We start from the raw sequence: 15,306 nt of genomic DNA on the forward strand, positions 1-15,306 counted from the left end.
CATGTAGCACTGTCCCTAGTGCACGTGCTCTGCGAGGCTGCTTGTGATACTAAGCCCCACCCCCCGCGTGCACTTCAAAGGCGATGGTTCATGTACCTCTAATGAGTCTACATCCTAATGCTGCATGAGATGCGACACTACCGCCCACACGCAGACAGGGCAGTCTGCGACCGACCAGGAAGGATGGACCCCTTTGCTGACGTCATTCTACCAAGTAGCTCGGGTTCTACATCGCCCATCACATCTCCTTCAATCACGGATTGACAATATACCACAGACAGCCTAGTAACAACTGCCCCTCATCATGCATTGTATAGACCAGAGCTAGGGCAAACGCAATGGATGCCCTGCTACGAGGTCAGGACACTTACCAGGGAAGGGCGTCTCTACTAACAAAGAAGCGTGATGATTAAAAAAAAGACAAAGGAAAGCGTTAGGCGTGGAAGGAAGGGGTCAGGAGGGCCGATTTAGAGTGAAGAGTGAGTGCCGTCTTGGCTTTCGCTCATTGTCACTCACCTGTGAGTGCGGGGGCTCTGTGTGGTGGTCATGTCGACAGCCGTCTCTTTCTCTCCAGTGGCAAACTCTCCGGGCGGTCGCGATCACCTATTCACGTGCTCTCTGGTCGGTTCCCTTCTCTCGCCGCAGACGGTTCTGGTCACTGCAGGCTGCTAACTACAGACTTCCTTGGCCAGTGTTCACACTAGTGTTTCCAGGTCACTGCAGACAGCGGGTCACTGCTCTCACTGTAGGATGCGATGCTCTTGTCTCGCTCAAAGCTCCCAGCTGCAGCCTCAGTCTCTGCTCGCTCAGTCCGCTGCTATGATTTTATACCTTCCCCGGCTGTCACGTGACGCTTGAACAAAAGTTGCTGATAGCTGCCTTTGAGTTTGAGATTGCTCCAGAGCCGAGTGTTCACATGGGGGTGAGGGGAGGGGAGTGGGGTCAGACTGACACAGCACGGAAAACAGGAAGCACGCGCCGAACTCCCGGAAACGGGGAGAGGGAGGGGGGGTTTAGGGCCTCAGAGTCAGGACAGAGAGCGAGTGAGTAAGACTGAGACCCGAGTCCGAATTTAGGGAGAATAAGGAAGCGTTTGACTGACAGAAAAGAAAATGAACAAGTCCTACACAAGGCGATCAGGTGAGGGAGCAACGCCGGGACACCACCGCCTTTCTCCGAGGCAGAGAAGATATGCCTCGGAGAAACGCAGCCTCGTTTTCGGATTGGGGGGCGTGTTTTGCTGTTGTCTCCTCCCTGAGACTTCTCGCAAAAAACACGCCCCCCGATCCGAAAAGGACGGGGCAGGATCGGAGTGACGGGACCTCTTCTCCAATGGCTGGCCAGCATTTACTAGGCCAGCCAATGGAGAACAGGAGAGAAGAGGGGCGGGAGCAAGCCCCTCTTCTAAAAGTCACTCAAAGTCATTAAATCTCGCGAGCGAGACTGCGCAAGCGCAGCCTTCGCTAGCCGAGACCTAAAAACCAATGCGCCGAGCAGAGAATAAAAGAAAGCGCATGTCAAGCTCTGAAATATTGTGTTTATGAGCTTCCTGCTACATCATCACATTCCTACAGCAATCCACGGACGTTTACCAACAACGATGGGAAAATCAGCCCTAGGCGGATTTATTCAGCCAGTCAGTGCTTAATTTGAGCCTGTGGTTTCCAGTGCTCTGCATCAGCACTTAATTGTCAGCACCAGTGCTTGTGACAGTCTGCCACCGTGTAATCTGGCTAATTTAGAGATGACCACAAAAACAGTTAATTATAATTCAATATACATGAAAAATTCGCAAGCGACTCATAGCTTTGGGGGCCTGGTATAGTCCACACTGTTCCACTTGTATAAGTGTGATTGCTAGTAGTTGTTTTGTCACCTTCATTGGCAGCATGGCAGGGGCAATGTGTGGTACAAGCTGCAGTGGCCTCCTGACGAGAGCCCTGGCACTTATTTAAACGTTAACCCGGATGACATCTCCGGCTACTGCCCCATTAAGCACTGCTGATTTGTTTCCGTGTCAAAGTATTAGGGTGCCCACCATTCAGTTGGCAGCCAGCACACTGAGGGTTAACGAAAATAGAGACCCCTCAACTACAATACTCCTCATTTTATCACAGGCTCCTTCCCTTAAAACTTTGACCCTAATGGCATCTGTGAGTATTACCCCATTATCCACCGATGAGCTTCTTCTGTGTTGCCCAAGTGGCATATCCACCATTCCGGAGACTGACTGCGCATTGAGAGTTAGCGACAGGAGAGACCCTGTAACTCTAATACCCATATACTATCAGCAGCTATCTTCATTAAAACGTGGACACTGATCACATCTTCGACTATTGCCCCACTAGCCACTAAGCTTCTTCTGTGCTGTGGTAATGTGCTGTCCACTATTCAGATGGTGGACTGCACATTGGTGGTTCATGACAAGAGACACCGCAAGCCCCAAGTTCTCCTTGCTCTATGACAGCCGTCAACACCATTATCCACCAAGTTCTACTAAAGACCTTCTCAACACTCTTGGGCCTCTCTGAAGACATTCCAAAATGCTTAACGTCCATTTGTTCGCAAGACAATTCATCTAGATGGGGTCCTGTTCCAGTCACTTGTGACATTCCGCCTGGTGTGCAATTGTCCCCCATGGTACTGAACTATTACGCTGATCCTCTTGAAGAACAATTTGCCCAACATGATTTCCCCCCCCCCCCCCCCCCAACACTAATGCCTCAAAGTGTCATCAGCCCTCTGCATCCAAAGCCTCTGATTCCATCTCGCCAATATATAAACATGGTTTTTCATCATCTAACTTAAACTCAACAAGGCTAAAACAAAACATGCCCTGATCAAAGGTTGGTCTCTCCAACTACAGGTTCAACCCTGATGCAAGAAAAATGCACCCTTGAATTTACACCAAACCTCTCCACCCCTGCCAAGCCTCTTGATTTACAAATACAAAAAGAACTTCCTTTTATAGACCCTGCAAAGCTAAAAAGATCAAATTGCTCCTTATCTGATTAGCTTCTTGCACAAAACGAAACCCTACTTCTCCAAAAAGAACGTCCGAGCCACAGGCCAAGCTGTAGTCACTTCACACACAGATGTGAGCAATGCACTGTTGACCGGCCTCCCTGCCCCCATCATGGTGCTGCAGAAAGCTCTTGTACACACCACATTTCTTCTGCACACTAACCACTGAAAATGTTAACGGATCATTCTGCCTAAATCAACTCCTGTGGTGCTCTCCTCATTCATATCGTGGTTGAGATGCACTGTGTGATGCAAGTGGTAGTTGGCCCATTAGGGCTATGGGACTCGGTGCTGGCCAATTTGCAGCTCTATTACCATAATGTTACAAGTACAAATGTAGCAGTAACATGCATAAATATGCCGTATTAGGATTTATGCCAGGGTGCCTAAGCCTCACTCACACTGAGGGTCAGGCAACCAGGCATTTCCTGAAGATCCAGTGCAGAGATGCTCATCACCAGGGATGTAAATATGTCAGCTTATTATTGTACAGTCCCTTATTTCCACTACAGCCGGTGGTGTTGTGATCTAAGACAATGTATATCGTGATAGCCCCTACCAAGCAACATCCACGCCCCTTGCAGTGGACTTTATCATCAGACTCGCTTTGCAAGACAGCAAATCCCAAATCTCTTAGATGATCAGGGAAACAGATGTTCTCCTCATATAGCCCTAGCCCGTGCGAGGAGCTGTCCTGGCACCTCAGACTAACTCTTTCTCCAGCACATCAGGAACAACTTAAAATCTCATCACATATCAATCTTCCTGCCTCCCAAGGACCGAGTACCCTTCCTGTTGCCCTCATACACCTGTACACATGTGAAATTCACCTGTGCCATTAAGATGTCCATTCATGAGCCTTGTAACCCCGTGTGCGGGTCTCTATGTAAAGTGCAATACTGGCTTCCAAGCTACGTAGAAAACAATAAAAATCAATAAAATAAGTGCTCTTGTAAGACCTCTGCCAAGGCTGTACATCGGACTTAAGGTTATTCACGTGCTCTATTACTTGTGCAAAACACACCAAGCCGACCTTTGCTATGAGCAGAACCCTTGGTACGTACAGACCCTCTCATGGATCTCTGTGTCCGAGCAGAGGTCAGAACTGTGCTGTGATGTAGGTACTACCAATGCTTGAAATAGAAATAAGTTAACAAAACGTCTTGCAGGAACAGCACATGCACCGTCTCAGTCTAAGAAAATTACTCTGTATTTCAAAATTGGGGGTCAGGGAGTGGAAGCAGAAAGGGTAGAGGCAGTCATGAAAAGCAGTCTCTATCAACTTATACATGTATTTTTTTAAACTTTGCCGTAAAGAAATTAGCAACAAGGACAAATGTGACAGAAAACCTGTACAGACTGGAGTCAAATTGGCCGTATTTTGAAATATTTTATGAAGTTAAGGAAACTGCTGCAGAAAATTGCGTACCCGGCATTTTTTTCAGGAATTAAAATAAATGTAGAGCGATCTGGGTTTTCTCTACCAACAGTTTTGTCTCATCATAGAAGGTAATGCCTGCCGCGAAGCACAACTTGTAACATGCAGGTCACAGATTTGCATTTTATATATGTAGCTTGGTGGGTTACTGCTTTTGTGACAGATATTCTTTTGTTACTTGCAGTTCCTAAATTACAACCGTTCTAGTATAGTTCTGTGAGCTATCAATTGGCACCAAGGAGCCACACGCAAACTGAACGTCATAGGTTCAGAACTTAATGTTTTTATTAATCTCCTGCTATGCTAATTTTGCTTTAAAAAAGTTTGTTCAGGTAGCACTAAAATTATTATTAGTACTGGCAACTCCAACCATTTTGTTACATTTTTATCGTATGTATGAAATGTAACTCCTACACTTTGTAACCTTCATTGTATTATGCAACTTTTCCTGTATATTGTGTCTGTGGAATGTGTGTTTGCGCGCGTGATGTAAAGCACCCTGACACCCCATATGGAGAGGAGTAGCGCTACAAAAGAAATAAAATAAAAACTAAATTAATAAGTATTCTTTAAATCATTACTAGTGTAATTACGCATAGGGACAGATGCATCTGGCATTCTTACAGCACATTCATCTCTCTTACATGCAGGGGCTGAAAAAAGTCAAAAACCAGCCTCCTAATCATGATTTCCCTTAAGCACCTGTGTAGTGATTACAAGCAGCGTGCCTAGATTTTCCTCTGGTGCACTGGCATCTAGGTGCTAGGCGCGAGATACTTCCCAGCCAGAGTATAACAAACTACTACATTTTCTGCCCTGGGTCACACACATGACAGCCCGAGCCCAAGCCGGGCAGCTCCTTTCCCAAGGGATCTCCATGCACCTGAAATTCTGTACCGAGCTGTACTACTTATGTACTGGGGTACAGGAAACATGCCCTCTTCTGAGACTCCAGTTTGGATCTGAGATTGGCAGGCTGTGATCACTGTGAACTAATGCACACTCGTGAGCTCCCGGTGTGGCCAGTTACTCTCACAGGGTGTTGTTTTGACTGACTGAGTGTACTCCCCGAGCCAGGTACTCTCTCCAGAGAACAATCTATTATCTCATCTCAGCACCATGCTGCCCTACTGGCAACACCCAAACCAACCTCAGCCCTGGTGTGAGCAGAGACTCTCCCAGGCTGCGGGCTCTGATTGGAGGTTGATACTGTGCTGCAGTGCTGGTGTGACATACACCAGAGTCAGGTATGAGCAGAACGTCTCGCGGGCATCTATGACTGATCAGAAGTCGGCACTGTGCTGGAATAGAACATTGCGCGCACACACACCAGAGCCAAACATAAGCCGGTCCTCTCTGGCAGCTGGGTCTGAGGGTGGCAACATAGTGTGGTATGTGTATTAAGCAGAGCCTGGTTACGCAGTTCGTTCCTCAGGGTCATTGGCTGGTCTGAGATTTTCTGCTGCATTATATGCAGATTTCAGCAAAAAACAACATGTTTTTAGCTCAAATGGATCAAGTTGGTAAAAATGTGGCACCCTGTGGTTCAACGCACTTGAGGGCCCATCAAAAAGGTTGACTGGTCACTTTTCTGTTGCTTATTACTGTATTTGAGTGTGAAAGCAGTACTAACGAGTTGAAACCTGTGGCTAGAAAGTGCTAACATTTGTATAAATGCCAAAATGGTGACGTAATGCTAACACAAAATGTGCCACATTACACCACAGAATTTTCCTTTTCATGCTTAATTTCGTCTACCCAGCTGCATAATTTAGTCCTCCTCTGCTGAATAATTCCTGTGGCTTTGGTTGGAAACTGTTATGCTCACATGGACAGGGGGTACCAAAAAATACCATTGTAATGAGAGGGTCAGCATTTTAATAATAATACTTTATTGCGTGATTTGAAAAAACCATTGCAAGTACAAAATTAAAATGTCAAGAAAATTTCATTTAAGATAAGACTACTTTAGTCCTGTAAGCTAAGAGATGTCAAATTGTGCCTGCCAAGACGTTATGCCGACAGAGGGTTGCTGACTGGGGATCCCTCACAAAGTTTTTTTTTAGCGTAGGCCATGAACCTTACCAGGGCACAGTTTAGTTTGGTGTTCTTGGGGTCAAAGCAAGCCAACACTGCTTCTCTACAAGTTCTGATCTTTCTGGTGTTCCAGTAATGTTTGAGAAGGGCCCGTCTGTTGGTCAGTAGTTTTGGGCATAGACATATGATGTGTATGATGTCTTCTTTTTGGTCCCCACAGAGTCGGCAGAGAACTCGTCCACGTTCTTTTTTCCATTTAGGCAAATGAACCAACAAGTTAATGACTCCCAGTCTCAATTTTAGGAAACTTAATTTTGTTTGTACAGAAAAGGGTACGATTAGATACTGTTGTGAGGTCGACAAGGCGTATGATTGCAGCGTCAGCCACCCGTGACTTCTTTTAGCTAGACGAGCCTTGTCTTCCACTATTGAAAGATATTTGGTACTTTTTTTCGCTAGCCGTTTGAATTCCTTCTGGTTTATGTGCATATTCCAGAGATCGTTTAGACCTAAAATGGTTAGGCCTTTTGCCAAGTAGTTGTGTCCTGCTCGCCATTTGTTTGTGTCAAGACTAGCCCACAAGTGGATGCCTAGACTTCCCTCCTTAGATGACCGTAGCTTGTGACAGCACACAAGGAAAGTCATAGCTCTTGCAAGTGTTTGCTGGCAGATTCCAAATTCCAGCCTGATTTGTGCCGGAGATGTTTGAGGAGGTAGCTTGAACACTGATCTGTAGATCTTTGAGATTATTTTTTCCAGCATTTTAACAGTGATGGAAATATTGCCATGCACAACAACATTTTGGCAAAAAGCACCTCCGTTGGGGGGGGGGGGGGGGGGGGGGCATCATTTTACCAGCGGAGGACAATTGACTTAATCCCATGGATGACCACAATTTATCAGGAATTAGCACTATCTTGGGAGACCGAACATTTTATCGGAGGTTGATATAATGCCCTACTGAGTTGCCACGAATTACTAACCTTGTGCAGCATCAGTAGTGGAATTCACCCCCATGAATGGCCACAGGTTGTCATGTATCATCAACATAATGCTAGGGCCAGCAGGTTTCCATGCTGGGCAGGGTGGCAAGCAGCAGTGGTCACTAGTGAGCAGCTGTGAGTTAGAGGTCAAACATACTGTCTCACAGAGGGGGCAAGCAGGTGTGCCTGGGGCAGAAGACAGTCCCTGCCAATGGGAGAACCCCCAACTCTGTCAGCATATTTCCCTCTAACATGTATTACGAAGAAAGCATGTTATGCTTCAGCCTGCAGCGACACTGAGGCAAAACCTAAAAACACTAATGCAGTCTCAAAAGCATAGGTGTTAGCAGGTTCTCTGGGATTGCGTGTCTGACCTGAAGTCAGTTTGTGCTGATAAAGGAAATAACGCCTGAGGCCAGGTGTGAGGAGGTCCTCCATAGATCATCAGAGGTCTTCCAGAGGCGTTTCTTGAAGCGAACTTTAGGGGGGCACACAATGGGCCATAGGTACAACTATTGTGGCCACCTAAAAAGGGTGGTGTGTGTGGGTGTAGATATATATATATACACACATATAAACACACACACACGTATTCTTATATGGATATATACGTACATAAAGTCACATTTAAACAGGTTAAGCAAATATGGCTATTTATACATAAAAATATACGCACACACATTTGTTGAACATTTTTAAAAGTGACTGTACGCGAGCATATATATTGATAAACGTATATTTAACACGCGCATACATACAAAGTCGCATTTAAACATCACTTTGCCAGAGCAGGTCCCATCTCGAAGCCCATAGTGCGTGACCGGGGTCGGCGTCATGAGGCAGCATTCTTTGCATACTCACATTACCTGCGCCTCACTGCGTACACGTCCTCTTCACACAGACGCCGAGTGCGGTCTGAGCTTGCACGCTGTCCCGGGACTGCCCTTTTCCTGGCAGGTTCACGTGAGGGCTCAGCCGCCCATGGTGACAAGGAAGTGTCACCGAGTGATTCCTCCCCTGCCCGAGGTCACGTGACTGGCGAGAGACCTCCCAGAGGGCACCTCTAAGCAGGAAGTACAGACCCTATGGTAGCGGTGCCGCAAGAAGCACTTGACGTAAAACACAAGGGGGCTTATTTAGAGGCCCCTTGCGCCGCCGGCGCGTCACTTTTAATATGGGGAAAAAAAGTCACGTACCGGCGGCGCAAGGGGCTTGTAAATAAGCCCCAAGGTGTATAGCGCCTCGGAGCACAGGAGGCAGTCACCATCTGAAAGCATGTTACTTACTGACCGCAGACCCCAAACCCTCTTTAAAAAAATAAAAATACAGCGAGCACTTCAAAGAGGATGTATGTTCGTACGGTAGTGTCTAGGTGAACTCGAGGTCTTCACTATCTGAGGTGATACAAGTAACCACTGTTGACTCCAGCACCTCTGGATAGGACGCACAGAACGTAGTGCCTCGAAGAGCTAATAAGCCACAGCGTAAAATAAATGTAAAAAAAAGCTTAACGCACCTCACGATTGGGTCACAAGATGCAACGTCCACAGATGAGCACGTCACCCAACGTCAGTGGTGCGCTCAGTTAAGAACCTCCATTGCCGGTGGGGTTTGGGCTCTCATCTCTGCATCCTTGCTCCTGCAGTTTCACTCGTAGCGCTGAGTGTGGACTACAAACATCACAGCATGATAAGAGCCGTTGGCTAAAAAGTAAGGACTGTCTGAATATAGGGCAACTTGGATCCTATGGCCGCCCCGGGAGCACTGGGCCACAATGTTGAGGAAAAGGTGTTCTGCGTATGTGGGTGCTGGGGCAGGATGCAAGGCAAGGAACAAGCACTGGCAAAGGCAATAGGTCGAGCCTAAAAGAATTAGGAATTAGAACACAGAGGGGGAAGAAGTACACGATGGAGCCAGCAGAAAAAGATGAACTCTATAAGAGTGTTTAAAAACAAAGGAAAAAGTAGTGCCTAAAAAACGAGCAGAGGAAGGACACAAGTAATGAATGCGTCCATGCTCCATGGGAGAGACAAACACAGGGTGAGGAATAAGGCCTACGACAGCTGACCAATAAGAAACAAGCCAATGAGAGTGACAATGAAGCCAACCAATGGTAAGCAATGGATGGCCTGTAAGCTTAATGTTAGAAAACAAAAGGTCTTGGAGAGAGCACATGCGCTGTCCAGGCGAGACATAAAAATGGACCGAGTTGTATAAACGTAGGCTGTGCAGTGCCACATCCTTCATCACTGATAACACCAGGAGGGCCTGGAACAGTTCTATAGAAGCATGATGTGCATCCTTAGAGGTAGCAAGTCAGATCTGCTGAGGACTATCACAAACGCCCTCATCCTTAGGGGTCTGCAGAAGGGTATGACTCGCCTGTCACCTCCGCCTCATCCACTCAGAACTCTGCTTCAGGAAATCCTTGAAAACCTGGATCTTTGGAGCTTCTGATTCCCTATGCATGTCACTTATCTAAAAGCCCTTCCGCACTAGGTGGCCGTGTCCGTCAAAGCAATATGTAAGATTCTGCATAGCGCCAAGATACTCACATGACGTGATAGCTGAGCTTTACAAATAATGTATATATACACACATGACGGGCCAGCTCAAATGGGATTAAGAGTGGCTGGCAGAGGCGCTTTTTCACGAGGATGACTCCAGTCCTAAGCTTACATTTAACAAAAAAGAGCATTCTGAGAATTGTAGTGCTAGTTTGTCCCATTAAACTAAAGTTCTAGATTGCAATTGTTAGTCGAAATAAACACTGGACACTGTCAGCCTATTAAGGGAGGCTGCCCCATCTCCCATCCAAACATAGAATTTCAGAAAAACCAACAGCCTCCCATTACCTGACAAAATACTTGAACAAGCATTGGTAAAGCCAATAGGTTTGGCTCTGGCTGCTAGCCTTTTGGCTCTATTAAAGCTTGTTTTGTCATTTTTTAAAAATGTTACCAGAGTAGCAGAAGTCGCCGGGCCCCATCCATTTTAAAATAATATTGGCTAAAATGAGTAATAAGCATCGGCAAAGCCAGTAGGTCTCACCCTTGGGACTTATTGGTTTGTGAGCGTTTGCCAATGCAGTACAGCATAGGTTTAAAAAAAATTCTGATGCTGTGCAACATTTCACAAAATAAAACAAAAGTGTGATGATGCATAATTTTGTAGGCACTGCAGGGGTCAACCCGCATGTGTTCATGTGTTAGTGCACATACAAAGTGACTTGGATAGTATTTTTTTTATTTATTGATCCAAGGTGGATCGGTATATAAGAAAATTAAGTTTCACTGGCATGAAAACTTTTTTTTTTTTTTTTTTTAAAGCATAGGGAATTGGAAGTGGTTTGCTGCCTGGTTCTCCCTGCAAAAATGAATACAAAAATAATTTTATATATTAAAAAGGGATTTGGTTATAATAATAAAAAAAGTTGGGCGCAGGGGGAGGAAAAGGCCCATGGGGAGGAGGTAACAGACGGAGGAAAAGTACACGGACTAGAGCACGGGTACTCAGTGCGGCCCGCAGGCCGCCAGCAGCCCGGCAAGCCTTCCTTGGCGGCCCGCAGACATCGTACCTGTTTTTTTAATTTTTTTTTAAAGAGTGTCAGCAAAAACCGCCGGTTGCAGCAGTGCGGACTCCAAAAGACTCTGCTCTGTGGGCAGCGATATTCAGAGTGGAGATGCAGGGGTGTGAAGAAGAGGTGAAATACAACCTCATGGTCAGTTTTTTTTCTCTAGCCCCTCCCCCACAAACCACACTGTAAATTTGGCCCCTGAGAGAAAGTTTGTGAGTACCCATGGACTAGAGCAATACGGGGAGCAGGGGAGAAATGTGAGAATGAGCAGCACACAAGGGAGAGAGAAACAGCGCATGGGGTGGGCATTTGGTATGGGGGAAGCACGATAGGGCAATAGCTAGAACACACCTGCACTCAGAGCGCTTCAACAAAAAGAAACAAGTAGTTTCATACATGAGCAGTTCAAGGCTAAAAGTCAGCCAATCAAAAGTATGCTCAAGAGCTATGCTCCATGGGCTGGACAAAACACAAGAAGAAAAATGCAGGCCATTAAATAAGAATAAAGTAACTAAGAGGGGAATAGAAACCAACCAATTTGTAAGCCTACTGAATGTTTTTGAGAAGCCCACAAAAGGTCTTTTGCAAACTTCTCTGGTAGGCAAAAACCAAAAATAAGTTTTGGTCTCAAAGCAAATATTGTTATAGTAGCCCTGGCAGTGAAGGGAACTGCTTTTCGTGCTCCTTGTGCAAGAGCAGAGTGCTGTCTCATTAGCCCCTGGTGGGAGTGGGCTGACCCTTCGCTCCGTGCTTTGGTGGGCGGAAGAAAAATGTGAATGACAATAGCAGAATGGATGAAAAGGGTTGGCTTAAAGTATATTATGCGTACAATTTTATTGAGACCTCTGCAGCAAACACATTAACCCACTGAGCCGACGAACCAGGATCTGATTCTGTACCCTGTAGAATACACAGGGATCAACGCAGCAGGCTCACTATACTGTTTTTTGTAGGAAAGGAAGCTGTGTATACACATTCGACTCTGCAGCAAATGCATTAACCTGCTGAATTACAGCTGTGTGACCAGGGTGCAATCATGTGACCGTGACACTCATCCCTGCCTGTGCGAGTTATTCTGCCCGCTTATCTTGTTAACAAGGACGTTCCACACTGGCCTGTGTGAAGCAAAGGGAAAAGGTGACCAGGGCCAGTCTGGGAGGGTACACAGGTCACCCTTTCCAAATAATAACTCACACCGCGTGGCCATGTTTGTCCCAGTCATATGACCGCAAAGAAGGAATAATGCGGCAATCAGGGTGAGTCATAAGAAGCCGAGCACGTGCTGCTGAGTGAGCAAAGGGCGGAAGTGAGGCTGCCGGAAGATTCTGAGACATCTTTAATACAGACTAAACGTATGGCTTGCCAGAGAACTGTGGTTATCGCGGCAACCTATGTGCGTTATCTTCCCTCCGAGACTCGAAAATTAAAGCACGTGTGACTAGCAAATAAACGCACGCCCCCTTGACAGGACAGCATGCCTCTGGCGAGCTTTAGATCTATTCCCCAGCCTCTTCCTACAGGCCTGGTACACTGCACCCACAGAAAAGGTGCAACTTATCCCTCCTGAAAGGCACTCGAGAAATCTAAAACTGGACAGGACCAGCCTGTCCTTTGCGACCGAGAACGACGCGTCTTGGGACTACAGCTGCCTGACCCTTGTGGCCTGGACATCTGAGGCATCTTCCTTACGGAGGACTGGGGTCCACGAGTCTCTAGCGCCACCTACAGTTATAAAAACACTTAAGTTATCTCCCTAAACTTTGACTATCCACCAGGACCGTGTTTCAGACCTTTGTCTTTCTGCTGCAAATTGTTATCAAAACCAGACTACAGCACCCAAAATGCACTAGATATGATCGAAAAAGACAGCGCAATGCTCTCAGAGTTCAACAGCCTGCGGTTTCTTTTGGCGACCAAAATACACAAAGGTCTCTGTTGGTGTCGGCTTTCTACGAGGAAAACGGGATACTTTGTTCAGGAAGTGCCTGAAAGTAAGTAGGGGGTACTTCCTGTATACTAATGAGCAGACCTCGCCTCCTGGCAAAACCTTCATGGGGTATGTTTACCTCCCTCTCGTCACGTGGACATAACTGCCAACTTTTCCAGTTCCATACCTAATGTCCTGTTCCAGTCCACTTTTTTTCCCCTTTGAAATCTGGGACTTTTAGTCTTGTATAATCCATTATATAGCAGGACTGTGGAACTTCGCGGCTATACTTTTTTAAAAAATAAACACAGAAAAAAAATATCTACGATCTCCATAATGCAAGAAAACGCCAGGCCAAAGATGATTTTAGTATATCTATAGTCGGACTGTTTGATGCGAAAGGGAGGCTAGAGACGTAAATCTTCCAACGCCAGTTCTCTCCAGACAAAGGAGAACGATTCTGGGCAGCGCTTCGCGTTTGTCAAGTATGGCGCTTTCTTATCAATTCGCAACCCAAACACGCTTTAGGAATGAAGATACAGGTACGGGCTCTAAAACACAACGCTCAGGATTTGTCGCTAGTGATCTGTCCCTTCTTTACCAAGCTTGTCTCCGGTGACCCTCCAAACAGGTTAGATCTTGTTCTTACCGGCTCTCTTTCTGTAGTCCCCGGTTGATGTCCAGAAGAGAGAAACAAAAAGGATTTAGGGGTCTCGATTTTTTTTCTCAAAAATGTGCCTCTTCCTAGTTTTAAGATGTTGGCATGTATGTTCTAGTAACACCGAAAGGGCAAGAAAGCGACCCGAAACTGCGCGCACTCATTGAGAGTTTTAGTTAATGCATGCAAGGGAGTTTTTTCTTCAGTTTTATATAGCGCGAACTCGATCCGGAGGTATTGGAGCGCTTTACACGACAGCAATCTCATTACACACAGATACATTCATTTTTGGTAGGCACGGGGAGATTAAATAATTTGCCCAAAATCACAGGATGTGGAGTCAACGCCGAGACTCGAACCTTATCAACTACACCAACCAATCTTTCATGTCTCTGCTACCCAACAGGTTAACACAGCCCACCGCCATTTGTACCGAGCAAACAAAGTCCATGGTCGTTTAACAACACATACGATAATTAAAAACAACTAAAAGGAGAGAGAGAGAACCACATTCCTTCTGAATGGAATAAACCACGCCAAGCACTGAGAACGCAAAACATCCTAACAGCGTGGCTGTACAGGTCCGAATACATGTGCAATTATTAAGAGCCCCGGGCGCGAGTGTCCTTACCTCTGTGTGGTCCCGAAGAGGGGTTTCTACCCGAAAACAACCTTTGTTCCGGATTGAGAGCCGGTCTCGGCTTTCGTGCTCTCTGGTTTCAAACTCAGCAGTTCAACAGGTTCACCAGCCCCCTCCCTCCTCAAGCCAGCCCCCACCCCTCCCTCCTGGCCTTGGGTAGCTAAAACACATAGCAAGGATACGCACGCCTCGAAACTTTTGTCTATATCCCTAGTTGAATTTAGAGGCCAGATATTTTTGTCATAATGACGGCGATTCCCCGGTGCGAGCCTCCGTTAAAGACAACGGGGCTATTAAAACAACTAATGCTCCAAGCGTGACACTTCGGTGAAACAATCGGTGCGGACCATGGTGTGTGCTTCAAGGCTGTTCCCAGGGTGAGTCTCCAATCGAACCAATGAGTTAATTCGGATTCGCGACCTTTTTGCGCAAAGCTGCAAGGCACAGCTCAGTCAGTGGTGCTGTCCGAGTGATATGGTGTTCGCACACGCTATGTCCCATGTCGGGAGTGATTAGTTCTTGTAGCTCAGAATTCTCAAGAGGCCCTTCTAAAGCATTCGTTTCTCACCCGTGCTGCGATTTTTAGTTCCACTTTTTTCACACAACACACACACCAAAGCTCATTTCGACCCCTACTCATTTTTCCCTCCATGGAAGCCCACGGCTCAGTTGTCATGTGACCTTTCAGCCATTCCTCGCTTTTTATAACACTAAGCATGCTGGGACTTGTAGGCCCTGTGCTTGCAATATCAAAGTAGCCATAGAACCACATCACAATCGGCTCGTACACTCTTGTACGTACCGTGGGGAGGGAACCTATTGGCGATGTACTGGGTCTAACCCCTCATCTCGCAAAATATATACACACTTTTTACTGATTTTTATCAGCTTTCAGCTTCTCTACCCCTAACCTTTGCTGTGACCCGCCTGGCCTTTTCTTACGGAGCGTCATGCCTTTACCTCCCATGAGGTTCAAAGGTCAACCCCTTCTTTAACGGCCAAGGAAGCGCCCTCTCCTCGTA

At 46.4% G+C, this 15,306-nt stretch overlaps 1 protein-coding gene and 1 long non-coding RNA gene across 6 annotated transcripts in view; one reads left to right on the forward strand and one right to left on the reverse strand.

Annotated features, from left to right (window-relative positions):
- Positions 1-14,408, reverse strand: part of ACP5 (acid phosphatase 5, tartrate resistant) — a 49,648-nt gene extending 35,240 nt beyond the window's left edge. The window contains exon 1 of one of the 4 annotated variants that reach the window (XM_085600583.1): positions 14,276-14,408. Coding sequence is in view for 1 of the 4 variants with exons in the window: in XM_085600582.1 (XP_085456708.1) it covers positions 8,241-8,318 (78 nt within the window). In the remaining 3 variants the exon portion in view is untranslated. Of the gene's footprint in view, positions 1-8,240; positions 8,516-14,275 lie in introns of those variants that run through there. The other 3 variants (XM_085600585.1, XM_085600584.1, XM_085600582.1) reach the window with 3 other exon arrangements.
- Positions 14,409-14,533: 125 nt separating this feature from the next.
- The window catches only part of LOC146833018 (uncharacterized), a 280,746-nt gene continuing 279,973 nt past the window's right edge, over positions 14,534-15,306 (forward strand). For both annotated transcript variants that reach the window (XR_014960489.1, XR_014960490.1), the window contains exon 1: positions 14,534-14,661. This is a non-coding gene — a long non-coding RNA (uncharacterized LOC146833018). The remainder of the gene's footprint in view (positions 14,662-15,306) is intronic.

Source organism: Triturus cristatus, chromosome 4_2, assembly GCF_964204655.1.
Source record: "Triturus cristatus chromosome 4_2, aTriCri1.1, whole genome shotgun sequence".
NCBI classification, from domain to species: Eukaryota; Metazoa; Chordata; class Amphibia; order Caudata; family Salamandridae; genus Triturus; species Triturus cristatus.